A 15,042-nucleotide genomic window follows, 5' to 3' on the forward strand; every position below is an offset into this window, starting at 1 on the left:
AGGCATGTATTTAGCCCTTGGCTGTGTGATATTTCTTATCCCCAGAGACTTGCTATGCAACATGCCACCTCAGCAAGGTGCACACCTCGAGGCTTTGCAGTAATTAACAGCCACATACACAGGCGAGCACAAGCAGACACACACATGTATGCGCATAAGCCACACAGACTGCATCGCCCATACAGATGCTGCCCTGTTCCTTTACAATACATTTCTTTTGCTCTGTTTCCATGGAAACTCAAGAACATTAGGCTTCTATGAGGAACAGAGCATCATGTCTGTTTGTACACATTAATGTTGGTCAAGAATGGGAGAAGCTTGTGTGTGCTTTTCTTTCTAACATCACGAAGATGCAAAGTTTACAACTTATATGAACGTAAAGAGCCTTAGATTATTTTTAGTCATTTATAATAACAGTTTGTAACCTAGTTAAATGGTTCCGTGGTGTGATGAATGCCTTTTTAAAAGTACAAATATTTTATGTAGTCTCTCAAATAAAATGGGGTCATAAAATATCAATATTAATAATATAAATATAAAATTAAACCATTATTTAATGAAAAAATAAATAAAAATAAAAATAAAAATATAAAACATAATATAATTTCATATACATTTCCTTACCCATAAACTCAATTCCCAGCTCATCTGCTGCTTCAGGGAGAGATAACAAAAAAGAGACAAGTGGTTAAACAGACGGAGAGAAAGATAGAAACAGGGAGAAAGATGTTATCATACAGATTTCCACAAACAAAGACGTATTAAATCACCCAGATAATAACCGTGAATAAAAAGCAAGTGAGATTTGTCAACTAAAACTGCTCATTGTTCTGAAAGAGAAAAGATTCTGTAGCGGCATCGTTTCGACAACAAAAATAGCTTTCTCTTGATTATCAAAGATACGAGCACTCACAATAGTGAAGAGGGTGAAGCAGTTTATAATATAAAGCACATAAAGGCCTGTTAGTTGCCTGTAGAATAGCTACGCTTCCATAGAGAAGCCAGATTTAGTCAGGGATGGGCTTTAGAAATGCCTCTGTCAATTCTAATGCCCAGGAGATGCTTATTTTTCAACTAGAAAAGACAATTGTGTTATTAATTCATCTGAAGGCTTCAAACTAATATGCCTCCTCTTTAAGGGAGTCTTCACCAGCAGAGCAATGGACAAGCAATTCACCTCTCTAAATACCGCCAGTCTCTCTCTCTCTTTTCTATCCCACTGAAGCCTTAGAACTGCTGTTCCTGATAAAGAGAATAACACTCATGCTCTTTTCATTTGAATAGTCCCCTTTTTCAAGCCACTGTAATATAATCTCATTTAAATTAAAATGAAACCCTCACACTTAATTGCTTTTCTGACAGAGGTGGTCTAAGGTTTTTAAATAGACTGCGGCTTGCCCAAGAAAGATTATTTTAGTGGACATACTTAGAGGGGAAAAAACAGAAATCAAACCCAGTGACAGAAAACCCTCTGTCAAATGATAAATTGCCACATAGCAGCCTCAATTTTTCAACGCCACATGTTTTTGCATATATTCATGCTGCAATTTAAACATGATCTGTGGGAAAATAATGAGCTGAAATGTATTTCTTTTTTCTCTCAAAGAGGTCGTGCTGCGGTTCTTAATGAGAATGCAAGGAATGGTAGTTTTAGCCTAAACAATTCCTGCTTATGATTTAAATTCATGGTGAATAAGGACAGAGCCCTTGTTTATTGGCAGCCGCAGCACAGTGCAGGCACAATGAAGTATGTGGAATCGCTTAAAGGTTGTTTTAAATGCTAATGTAAGCAGAATAGCTGGTAATACTCCTACCCGAGATTTTTGCACAGTGTCTCTCCTCTGGGCCTATTGAATTCGCTGTGTGTTGTGGGATCGGGTGAGATTTAAAAAAAAACACAACACAGCTCTGTGAGACAAAAGGCCCAGGCGATGATCCAGCGGTTCTGTCGTATCCCTACTGCCAGCATTGCTTGGCCCATTCATGCTGAGGCTGCCTCTGATTGCCCACAATAACTGCCACATTCATCCTGTCATAATCGCTGTGCTGTCATGAGCCACACACACAAAGTCATTAAGCACGGATATGCATGCATTCCTCGAATCCTGGCAGCAAGCTCCTGATGTACTGCTCCCATAAACCACAGGCTCCCATCCGTTGTCCCGTCACCCTTGGGAGACATTTACGCCGTCTAAGAGGAATGGCATCCAGTGCACTGAATCAACGTCAGTCGCTCAGAGACTGAGTGGAAGAAGTACAAAAATGAATCAAATCCTTAATCCTTCCGTTAGTTGGAGCAATAGGCGAAAGCTCCTTTGTGCGGCTTACTTACATAGCCTAATGCTCAAGAGATAAATACCTAAATGAGAGGGGCCGCTGTCCCCTGAGCAAGTCAGTCGTGAAATCCGTCTCCCTCGAGTCACCGGCTGAACCCCAGATTTTTTCCCAGAGCTCTGAAAATGGCTCCACTAACCAAACTCCTTGTTCATACGGGGGATAGTCCAAAATATTTCAGGTACTCACCTTGTTTCTTGTCACTCGTGTTTGTACAGTTGTATGAAAGGAGCTGGTTCTTCAAAACATCTTCATACAAGTGGGCTATATGACATATGCACTATACTGTATATAAGTCTTCTGAAGATGTACAATAGCTTTTTGCAAAAAAACATAGCTTTTGAAAATTGTCCCTTCCAGTGGGCTTTTAACCACTACCACCAGAACTTGATAACCAAATGAGTGAGATTCATGAACAAATAATTTAGATTATTTTTGTGAACTACATAAAAAAAAAACTCAATTAAACTCATTCAAAAGATTACATTCAAAAGAGTAATTAGTTCATGAATTGGACAACATTGCTTTTCACATGAACTTAACTTTAGGTCTGTTGTTTTGCAAAAAGCTATGTTTGGCTTTAAAAAGACTTGGAATATAGACCTTGATCAGGGTAGTGCCATATTTAATTTTGACGGGAATGAAAACAAGATTGTGAGGGATACAGTAAGTTCAATGGATTTTAAATGCCAATGTCAATTGACCCTTTGCAAACTCACAGGCTTGTTTTCTTCTATGTAAAATTCAATATGGCATCTTCCCTGACTGAGGTCTAGTGCACGATTTATATGGACCATTTGATACTTTTTATAGCTTGAAAACATCAGTCCCTAAAAAAAGCATAAGAACACATTTTCTCCTTTTGTGTTCTGTGGAAGAACGAAAGTTGTACAGCTTTCAAAAAAACGAGGGTGAGAAAATGGTTTCATTTTTGGGTGAACTACTCCTCTAACACCATCGCTCATACAATGCAGGCTAAAAAGTTGAAAGAAAGTCAACAACATTCCTCATATTAAGCAGCGGGGTTTCTGCAGTCGCTGGCCCGCAGTGTTATCCTTTGCCAGGAAGCTGGGGGGAGATATGGGGCCAAGCAGAAGCTAGGCTCTTTTCACATCTTACTTGTGTGGCAGTCGATATGGAGACAAAAAAGACAGTCGACGGATGATTTGTGCTAGTATGTTGAGCAGAGATAGATTGTGAAAAAGCTCCGGGGACAAAAGACTAGGTGGCAGATAAAGCCAAGCCACCCCCAGGGGGTGATTTGTGGCTCATTTGGTGGGTTAAGTGAATAAAGATGCACTGGACCAAACACATCAGGCTCAAACCAGGAACGGGGAAAAACAAACACTGGCCTCTACAGGGTGGAATAAAGATACACCGAAAACATAATGGGCTATGAAAAAATTGTAAAGGCTGTAATTTGACATAAGATATTGAGCACTGTGATTGCTCCTCATGCAGGCCGCTCCAAAGCCTGTTGTGTTTGTTTCCATGGTAGGATTGTAACTCAAGCGCATAATCTGGATTAACTGGCTCATTTCTATCAATGTTGAATATGTGGATACAACAAAATAAAAATAAAAACTATAGATGCTGAAAGCTTCAGCCATTTAGCAGATTTGCAACAGCAGTGGCCTAAAATTGCTTCAATGCTAAACGGTGTCAACAGAAGGGTGGAGGAGGCAATACCAGCAGGATTGTGTAGGTGTATCCGTGAAGGAGATGATGGCACTGCTAGAGATGAGGGCTCCATCTCGGGGATTGATGGATAGCGGGAATATGAATGCTCTCATTGAGAAAATCAGACAGGAAAGAGAAGTATCAGGGACACAAAGGCTACAGAAAGATCCCATTACTAGCCACTCAGAAGGGTCAGCAACTCAAAGTGCACTAAATGGGAGTTTAGGTTGCTGTATCACTCGCTGTAAAAGATCACCCCCCAAAAGCTAGACAATTCATACAACGCTAGGCACTCAGAAACAGCTGTGTTGCAGATTCATCTCACGCTGGACATCTCTTTTCTCCACTTTCTCCCTCCAAGGCTTGTACACTTCCTTTCATATCGGTATAATAGCTCTCGGAAAGTTGAGTCACAGGAAGAAGGGTTTATGAGTCAAGGCTTTGTGAGGTTTCACAAATCTTTCCATTACCAACCTGTAAGAAAGCAAACATCTCTCTTTGACAGCTTTTTCAGTGACTATGAACTTCCCCTTCGCTACTTGTACTCCACTGTGCCCTTTTTTAACCTGTGAGACGCTCTCCTAGCTCATTGAGCACAGAAATGGCTAATGACTTTAGCATGGACCTAAAATTAGCAAAGCAATTGCTTTCATTCAGGGACTTTCCTAATGACAGGGGAAATGTACTGTTCATGAAAAATAGTCACTTGATCACATTTCGTTGCCACTCTGAGCCTTGTTAGAATCAGACAACAAATGTAAACGGGTTACGCAATATATTTGTCACGCTAAAAAAATTCTGCTCCTGCAGAGTTAGAGATCAGCTTTCCTATAGAGAAAATAGCAAATGCAAATGCTTTCTGATTTTCATGAGTGTGGCATTGTAGGGTGATGGCAATTTCAGCACTTAGAGAGAGAGGTATAATTAACTACTTAAGCAATACACGGTTCTGAGAATTCAGTGGAGAACTCTCAGCCCTGGAGGCTAAGAGACTCACCTGATGCTAGAGAGGCTGGAACTTCTAAAACTAAGACTGGAAAGCAAGTAAACAACAAGTAAATGATGTTCTATCATCTTTGGTTTGCTGTATCATGAAGCATATTGTCGCCAACGGGCTTTGTGTTGTTCATGCTAGCAGGAATGGAAATAACTCAATAACCTTGTTTTTATCCAAACCACATTCATTTTTCCTGTATCCCTGTATGAAGCACACAAAATAAAAGATTCCATCATATTATCCCTCAAAGAAAACACACTGTGACAAAAGTACATACTTGGGTCAGATAAGATGGAGTCCGTCTTCGGCACAAACTGGTCACAACGAAGTCCACGGTAACCCTCTTTACACCTGCAAAAGAAGAAGAATGTTCAACATTTCAATACAGAAATATAAATTACCTGTGTGTCTACACTTTGAATATTTTCATCAATATTAGGGGTTGGGGGATGTAATTTTAAAAGCCAAAAAGTTGAAACATCAGAATGAAAACACACACACACACACACACACACACACACGCACGCACGCACGCGCGCGCACGCACGCACGCACGCACGCGCGCACGCACACACACACACAAAAACATAAAAAAAATCTTACTGACCCCAACATTTTGGAAGGTAGAGTATATTTCGGGGATAGTTTGTATTTTTATTTGCTGTCTTTTAGTCACCCTTTCATTTTTAATCACCTTCTGTTTCTGCAGCTCACTTGAAGCATAGTTTACCCAAAACATTATCATTTACACAAACAAAAGAAGATATTTTGGAAGAATAAATCAACTGTTTTTGTCAGTGGACCCCATTTACTTTAATTGCATGGAGAGCAAATATTTCAAAGTATCTTCTTTTATGTAGTGTTAGTGAGTAAATGATGACAGATTTTTCATTTTGGGGTGTGCAACCCATTTAAATAGTCCTGTAGTGTGACAAATATATTTTAAGAGTACAAATATTCAATGCAATCTAACTAATATCAAAGCTAATATCAAGTCATAAAAAGTGCATTCATCTAATTATGCGAGAAGCATATTTTTTTTTTTAAATAGTTCTAGATGGAGCATGTGACACTGCACATCCATTTGGAGTACAGATCTGCATCCACGTGTCCATCCACCATCCATCATTATGCCATTTTCACAGAGAGATTGACTCAACATTAGAAATCAGAATACCCAGAAATGTTATAAATTAGCCTAATGCAGAAAAAGATGAGGATGTAAAGGAGGGAGTGGTGATATGGAAAAAAAAAGAAGAAAAATAGGGATAACAGGGCGGGTCTGTCCAGAGCGCAGTGGTGCCTGCACTCGCACAGATAACACAGTCTTGACATTTATGTCACATCCCCACTGAGCTATGGGACCGTAAGGCATTTGACTAGACTCTTACTGTGAGATCTATGTGAAACAGGGGACTTCTTCCAAAAGTAGCAATGTGCTCTGAATCTGTGTGTAGAAGAACCACAGAGAACACCAGCTGCCCTCCAGCAAAAGCATTTCAGACATCTTCTAATCTCTCTCTCCATCTCCCTTGTCCTTTCTTTGCGTTTTTTAACGCCTTAACCCAACAACTGTTGTCCTCCCATGTGAAAATACAAATACAACACACCTTCAATGCTGCAAACAGACTCATCTCAATTTTCCAGCAACATTACGCCTTTTATTCACATTTACCTGAAAATAACCCAATTCTGAGATCTGCCTTTGTGATCACTTCTCTTTTTCTGTGCAACGCTAACATAATTTTGACGAGGTATACCATGATAATGACGGTTCACAAATGGAAACAAGCATACAGGCCGAGAAGAATAAAAAAAAATAAAAAAAACCTTAACAGGATGATCTTGATGTTGTTTCATTTGGCTTTGTTTGCAGTGTGCACCGGATCCGGTGCGACAGCTGCCTAGACTCAATCTTGTCAATGTGTCTGGCTTGAGGAAGCATGACTGAGCTTTGCTGCATGAAACAGAAATGAGACTGAAAACTGACTGCAAAGAGGGGATAACATGGTTAGACTGTAATTACAGTCAAGGAAGCAGGTGAGGAGCATGTTGTGTGGTCTCATCTCTCTCTGCCTCGCGCTCTGTTAGCTCACCGCCTGGTTAACACTGACTCACGTGTTGACAGCAGAATGATGGTTGTGACTGTTGGTAGCCTATTTGTTTTTCCCCTTTCTCCCCTTTTCTGGTAGACAGTACAGTAGAGCTTTTAGCAGTAAGCCAAGAAAACAAACCAACAAATCATTTCATGCATCGTTTACTTGGTATTGGAGGAAAGGAAAATCAATGTACACACATCTGCTTATGACATCCGAGGTGCCTACAGAGTAAACAACATTGTAAACTAGAATTTCTGCATCTGCTTCGTGGCTTTTCATTATCATTCAAGGACATGTTGCTTGGCATCAATGCCCCTGTTGGTTAAATTACAGCTAGATAGAAAAGGAGAGAAATTATATATTTCCCTCGAAGGAGGCCGAGGCAATGAGCAGGACTCGCATTTGACTACCACAGTTAACGCAGTTTGTTAAGTGTTAAAATACTCTGATGTTAAAATACTCCTGTACCAGCTTAATAAGCAGAGATGACTAAAGGTAAACCATTAGTGGGACGAACACTTGCTGAGTCCCAATTCGCATACTATCCGTCCTAAATAGTATGCGAAACTAGAATTAGTACGTCCCAAATTGTAGTATGTTGAAATGAGTATTCCAAAGATACCCGGATGGTCTACTATTTCCGGTTAGAATTCGAAGTGCAGATCAATGCACACTCTAACGGCTAATATTGCCCACAACCCATTGCGTGCGGGAGGGAGGAGCTTTGCGGTGATGGTGGTGATGTAAACATGGCAGCCGGATGCAGCAGCGGAGATGCGCCCTCAGTTTTTAAGTGTAAGAATTCAAATGTTTAACCCTAATTAAAGTTACGTTTTATTGTCTCGTAATATTAATGGGTTTGTGTTGTGCCAAAAAAGTACCGTATTTATCTTGTAGGGTCCGATGACGATACTGAGCGCCTCATTGCTGGCTACAAAACAATAAATAAAAAGGCTCTAGTACAGTGTCATGCAAGTGTCTTTTTTATGTATTTCTTTTGATGTTTCTGTCTGACTTATTTGTAGTAATACTGTGGCTGTACAAATGTTAACTTTATCAGTCCAACCAAAGAAACATGGTTTCTACACTTTTACTATAGTAAAAGCATGGTTCATTTTCATCGGGGTATTTTTAAGTATTATACATAAGTATAAGATTAAGTATAAAATACATTAAACAATAGTTACACTATAAACTTTAAATATTTTAACTCAGAAAATAAGTAGCTTTCGTTACACACATTTGCACATGAACGTCAGAACCAGCCGCCTCACAAACGACCTGCGTTTGGTTGATCTACGACGACGCCCTGCTTCACTCCTACATTTGGTAAAACACATTGTAAATGTATTGTGGAAAAAAAGATGGGAATAGTAAATAAAATTATATTGGATATATAAGAATGAATGAAATGTAAAATGTTTTGTTAACAGTCGCGGTGTGCGTAACTAGGCAACCACGTTCTCGTTTACGTTGCATGACGTCATCGAAGTATGTCCCAGAACGTGCATACTCTTTTGCTACACACTCAAAAGTATGTACTTTTTCATAAAAAAAAAAGTACATACTTTTAGGTCGTAGTATAAGTAGGCGAATTGGGACTCAGCCACTGTGTCTCTGCGACCCTATCAAAACGTAGCTTTGTTTGTTTGAGATTTCCGACCTGTCTCGTACGGCAACAACAGCTCAGCCAATGGCGTGAGTTCTGGGGTGGGGCACTCTGCTTGCCTGACCATTGGCATGGGCAGAGTGTTCGTAGGGAAACCTGTTTGAAAACAATCAGTCATTATTTTTTGCAATAGCATTTGGTGATTGTGGTTGAGCAGAAACTACACTTCAGCTTGTGGTATGGTATGTGGATGTAAGTTGGAATAAACAGGAGAGCTTGTTTGTGCAAGAAAGCGTGTCTGTGAGTGGGATGTGCGTGGTGGTATTCTTTTCCTCCCTGTCAAACAGCTCTCACATAACAGACTGAGCTCGTGTCTTGCATGTGGGTGCTACATATACTACCCACATTCACACACCCACATACTGTACAATACACACCTTTACACAAAGACACTGTCAAGCCATCTCAAGATCCTGTGACAACTTTCCTCCATAAATAAGGCCCTATCTGATCCTGACATCCTTTACTATTATTGATGTATTTGGAGGGTGAGATAAGGCCAATATTTGAAACAATCTCTGTTCAATTGTTCCTTACCCATCATCCCTGTCAAAAAAGTGCTGTTTAAGAAACCTGGCTTCGCTATTATCATACGGCCAATACATATTCATAAGTATCTGTCTGGGTTTGCGGATGGGGAGAGGAGAGTGAGCATTGCAACAGAATGATTTTATTTATTGAATGACATTGACGGATTTCCACTTCACCATTCAAGATGTTTCAGCACTCAAACAAGGAATGGATCCCCACCAATTCAACAAGTGTTTTTTTTTCACCAGTTTTTCAGTTCTGGGCATATAAATCACCCAGGTTTTTTATTCTGGGAGTCTAGGTTGACTTCTATTCAAATTAACAGATTTCAACCCTTTTTTATATCAATTGGACATAAAAATGGGTTTAGAAGCAAACTTTCATTATTTAACTTAGCTACTCCTCAAATGCCATTTAAGTATAATTTTAATGTTTTACCCTTGTCCCAGACCCAGACTTTCAATATTAAATTATGACTCTAGAAGAAGAAACAAAAAGGGAAAATTACTACTGAGAGTGTAAAAAGCGTGTTTTTACTTTGTTTTACTTTGCCAAAAGTTCCTACAGTTGAATAAATACCCTCGTATGAAATACTGTACGTACAGAATCAAGCAAGGCAGCAAAGAATAAATGCATCTTCATTTAGGAGCCATACATGTACCCTGAGCTTTGTCAAACGAAGAGTTTTCTACTTTGCACATGCTTTTTAACACCACAAAAGCCTGACTTGAAAATAAACCTATTAAAATGGTAATCACGCATGAGTAGATAAGTCCCCCTAAGCTTATACTAGCGGAAGCGCAAACACTCAACTGGGAGTTCTCCTGACGACGGCATTGTCATGGCAGAGCACTGGTTTTAGATAAGAGGAAGCACAGCGCTGTGTCACAAAACAGTTTGTGTGGAGTCTATCCACCAGCGTGAGGATCAGCGACTGTCTGAAGGGCACATGGAAGGAGGGAGAGAAGTGAATTAGAGACATTGATGGCCATCTTCACATATGACGAGGTTTCACAGCTCTGACACAGACACGAGTGCTTCCTTGGGGCTCTGATCATAGTTGTTCCCATTGCTCACAGAACACTAAACTGTTGTCAGACTAAAGATCAATGGGAAATAAATGTTTTTTTTGGTCACATATCCTGCGATTGTTTTTAGGTCAATAACAATGGAAGGTGTCGGTGTGATCTGGTGTGAAAGTGCGCACATGTTCACAAAGATCATTTCACTTACACGTCACATCACAACGCAGGCTGACACACACGCATAAGCACTGAAACCGAACCGACGATGCATGTCTTTAACAATGAAAGCATGAATATCTCATTTTTCATCAGATATGGCGCGATAATCCAATGAAGCTGTGAGAGTGGCAGTCTGTCTCAGAGGTGTTTAAAAGCTTATCCTCCTTAATATCATTTACATGGCCCTTCTTCAGTCAGGGCAATAAGTGTAATTCCGTTAAATTGCGATATTGTCTTTCCCATCATTCTTCAGTCTTTATATATAGACTCTGGTTAATCCTTTCCTTTTTAATCAAGCCGCTTTGATGTATTCATCATGCCATTTTATTTAATTTGCTATTCCCCTGCAGGGAAGGAAAGAGGTGGACACTAATGGAATCAACGTGCCAGTGAGGTGTGCATAGGTTCTGCATCTCTGTGGTAACATTCACCATGGTAACTCTGCTTTTTTGTGGGCTTAGTGCCCACTGGATTTGATGCAACCACGGAAACGCATATGAAAATAAGAGAGATGGGCATTGTTGCCAACAACATTTGTGAATGTTTCTAAGTATCTCTGAAGCCTCAGAGTCTATTAACACCCTGCATTGCGAAAATCCTTCTATGAAATCAAAGATTTTAGGTGCATCTCTTAAAAAAATCAATGCATTTGATTGACAACTCATTACAGGTTAGCTTGCTCCTGAATACACGTTTTAATTTTTTCCATGGGAACAGAGTGAAATTTCTATTAATTCAATCTTGTTATTAAAGCTGTTGTTATCGGAGGACTCTAATCAAGATTTTATAGACATTTTTGAGCCGGAGGCTGAATTGACCATATTGAGGTCCTAATTAAATGCACTTCTTATCGTTTTTTCTTCAAGACAAACACAAATGCTTTATCAGCAGCCGCCTTATCAGTGTGACGGACGTCTCTTGGAGTTTTACTTGAAACTGGAATTATAGAATTACATTTGCTCTGAGTCAATATTGTTTTTCACCGTTTTCTCTCATTACACAAGGACGAAACAATATCTTCAAGCATGCCATGCATCACTAATGAAGCTTTCAATGAAATTACAGGTTTTATAGAGTATATGCTTACATTATGCTAAACACTTGTAGGCATCACAGAGTGCCAACAAGGCCAGACATTCCCAAGTGGCTGCTAATTCATAGTGTCAGGCTGTTTCTAGCGTTGATGACACAAACCGAGTTGTTATTTAATCATATTTAGATTAAGCTGAAGGGCTCAAACATGCCACAACCATCATTTAATCTTCAAGTGCATGGCATATGTTTACTGTGTCAACAAGAACCCTGCCATTTTGGGTCTCCGTCTCTTCCTGAAGTATCCTCAGAAAGTTTGCCTTCGTTTAGTGACAGCTCCCCACTTCACAAGGCACAATTGTGCGTCTTCACATGGCCGCGAGTGATGTTCACAGGAGCAAACCGCTGCTACGGCACATGAACAAAAGTGACAGGTTCTAACTCGGGGTGGCAAAGAGCTAAAGGTTCGGGGGAGATGTTTCAACTTAAACATACCTGCCATTACACAGCTTGTGGTGTTGCAGAATATGCAGAAGGTTGGGAAATGTCCTGGGGCTGGGTTAGACGGATCTCGGTTCAGCCAAGAACATTAACAGAATGGAAATGCTTGTATTCTTTTATGCGGCTGCAGCTTAGCTGATAATAATTGTACAGTAAGACAAGCAGATGTAAGATCACTCAGGGGAAACACGTCTATCTAAGCTGAGTTTCGAGCTGTTTTTTGTACTTTTCCTGGAAATTTACTATAGGTTGCTTGGCTGGGAAAATACGTTAGCCAATTAGACAGGCCAAAGCGGCGCATTTAAGCATCTGGTGCATTAATTAGCAGCTCTTATGAAGGTCTGAAGACCAAACAAACATATAGAGGATCAAACTGATTATTTGCCAATTCATCAAGGCATGTGATAATAAAAAACATCAGATTTTTAAGTAGCAACGAGGCAAGGCTGTCGATCACATCACAAAGCATTTCTCAGGCACTGTTAACAAACCTGGCGTGTTCAGAGGCAGTGTGCTTCCTCTTGCGTGAAGGAACACAAGCGCTTCGGGCGCTGGATTTTGGCAGCCATCAGCTTTCGCATCTTTGCCTGATCAAACAATCCCCACATTTTCCATCACTGGCCCTGCGCTTCTACTCTTCTATTCATCCGGCCAACAACCACATGGTTTTTTCATGTGGCCTCGCTGCCAAAAAACGGATGCTCTCTGGCATTTTAAAACTGTTTTGCGTAAATTAAGACAACGTTGCCTTTGTGAGCGACATTTGAGATTCTGACATTTTCTTGAGCAATTTTAATCCTGTCAGCAGCATTCAGGATGACTGAGCTAAAATAATTGAAGATACGAGTGTGCTCAGAGGGACAGGATCTCACTAGCACAAGCAACCACACACACACACACAAAAATTAAACCAGGCATACTAACTTTAAGTCATAGGACAAATTCTAATCAGAAGTGAGCATTCACTATGCCCTGCTCACTCCAAAGGGCAGAGCCCTTGAAGGGAGGAATGCACTCGTGTTATTGAAGCCATTTGGAACACACTTGCTTTATAACTTAATACAACTTGCTGTCACATCTTTGGACACCGCATGTAGTCTGTATGCCTCTACTATTAAACACATTCGTATACTCTTAAAAATAAAGGTTCTTTATTGGCATTGATGGTTCCATGAAGAACTTGTAACTTCTCATTGCAAAAGTCCAAAGGATGGTTTTAGAGGATTTAAGAATGACAAAGAGCAGACAAAGGAGGAGTAATAGTTGTACAAAAAAAACAAAAAAACAGAAACATATATCATTAAAGTAAAAACAATGCTTAGTGATTCTTCATGTTATAAAATACTTATAATGTTTGATCCCACTGAATACAAATCACAGCTAGACGTTAAATAGAGGTCTTGAAGAAAAATTGATAACAGAACATGAATTCAAATGTTTAACAAATCCAATTGTCCCAGTACTTACCTAAAATACATAAATCTATTGAAGATCTACCTCATTGACCTATAGTTACTACTACTGAAAAGTTATCTAAATTTATAAACTCATTTACAACCATTGGTGAAACAATTGCCTTCTTATTTCAGAGACACAACAGATTTTTTGAATAAATTACAATCATATTCTCGAGATTGGATTGGAGATCTTTATACTTAGATTCCATATAAGGTTTAGAATAAAAAAAAAAAAAAAAAAATCCAGAATTCTATATTACCCACACAATTTATCTTAGATGTGATCAAATTTATACTGACACATTTTTGTTTGATAAAAATGACTATTTTCAAGTACAAGTTACTGCTATGGGTACCCTTAGCACCTAGTTATGGGTACATTTGAATTAGGCTTCAATTACAATAATACTCCTTTTGGACATGACATTAAGTACTGGGCAAGATATATTGTTTTCTTATTTGGAAAGGAAGTGAAGAGGAACTAAATTAATTTGTGTTGTGTTTGAACTCAACACTGGATTCTATAACATTTTCATTTTCAAACAACATTTGTAAGATCTAAAGTTCTAAGACTAGATCTAAGTTTAAAAACTTTGTCTCCACTATGGTGTTTCGAAAACCAACAGACAAGAAAAATACTCTCTGCCGATAGTCATCACCTGCTACCTCTAAAAAAAAAGTCTACCCTTAAGCCAACTTTATAGATTAAGACGTACTGTATATGCGATTCAGAAGAGGAATTTGACAAACAGTCTGAAATTCTCAGCAACTGCTTTAGTTCAAGAAGACACCCAAGGACTTGGTTTAAATGAGCGTTTGAAAGCGAAAAAGATCTAAGAGAATTTAATTAACGATTACGATCAAAGTTAATTATATCCTTATATGAAGAATAGTCAACAGATGAAATCCGTTGTCAATACATTTTGGTTTATTTTAGCTTCAGATTCTTAATTAAAAGTTGTTTAAATATCCTCAGATCTTTATACAAAAAGATCTCAAAACTTGGCGAATATGCTAGTTAGATCAGATGTTGTGCGCGATGACAAAAAAGCATACATACAAGGTTGTTTTCCATGTCAGAATTGCACATAATGTTCTTCTTTACTACAAAGCAAATACTTTATATGTTTTTCCACAAAAAAAAAAGTATACTTAGTTTTGAAGGCAGGTGTTACACTATAAATCCTGTATAACATGCTCTACTAAGACCATGATTTACTTACTCCAATGTCCATGCCCATTTATGTATGCTGGGAAAACATCAAGATCATTGAGGATTAGAGTGAGTGAACATAATGAACATAATGATGCCATGATGTTACCTCTCCGATAACTAGACACTTATTGATTATAATCATAGTATTGAACAACTTAAATGCATAGGTATTGAAGTGATGAATTCTCGCCATGGTGGATATATTGTTATGCATTGCTAAACATTGTAATACAATGTTTATGAATGGCATTTTTTGCCTGATGCATTTTAAGTTATGCATGG

General features: G+C 39.0%; 1 protein-coding gene across 3 annotated transcripts in view; it reads right to left on the reverse strand.

Annotated features, from left to right (window-relative positions):
• The window catches only part of nrg3b (neuregulin 3b), a 141,031-nt gene that overhangs the window by 13,431 nt on the left and 112,558 nt on the right, over positions 1-15,042 (reverse strand). Inside the window, exons 3-4 of one of the 3 annotated variants that reach the window (XM_082152939.1) lie at positions 5,289-5,362; positions 625-651 (exon numbers count right to left, since the gene is read on the reverse strand). In XM_082152939.1, the coding sequence (XP_082009065.1) occupies positions 625-651; positions 5,289-5,362 (101 nt within the window). Of the gene's footprint in view, positions 1-624; positions 655-5,288; positions 5,363-15,042 lie in introns of all 3 variants that reach the window. The other 2 variants (XM_082152938.1, XM_082152940.1) reach the window with 2 other exon arrangements.

Source organism: Leuciscus leuciscus (assembly GCF_965113295.1).
Source record: "Leuciscus leuciscus genome assembly, chromosome: 21".
Classification (NCBI taxonomy): domain Eukaryota; kingdom Metazoa; phylum Chordata; class Actinopteri; order Cypriniformes; family Leuciscidae; genus Leuciscus; species Leuciscus leuciscus.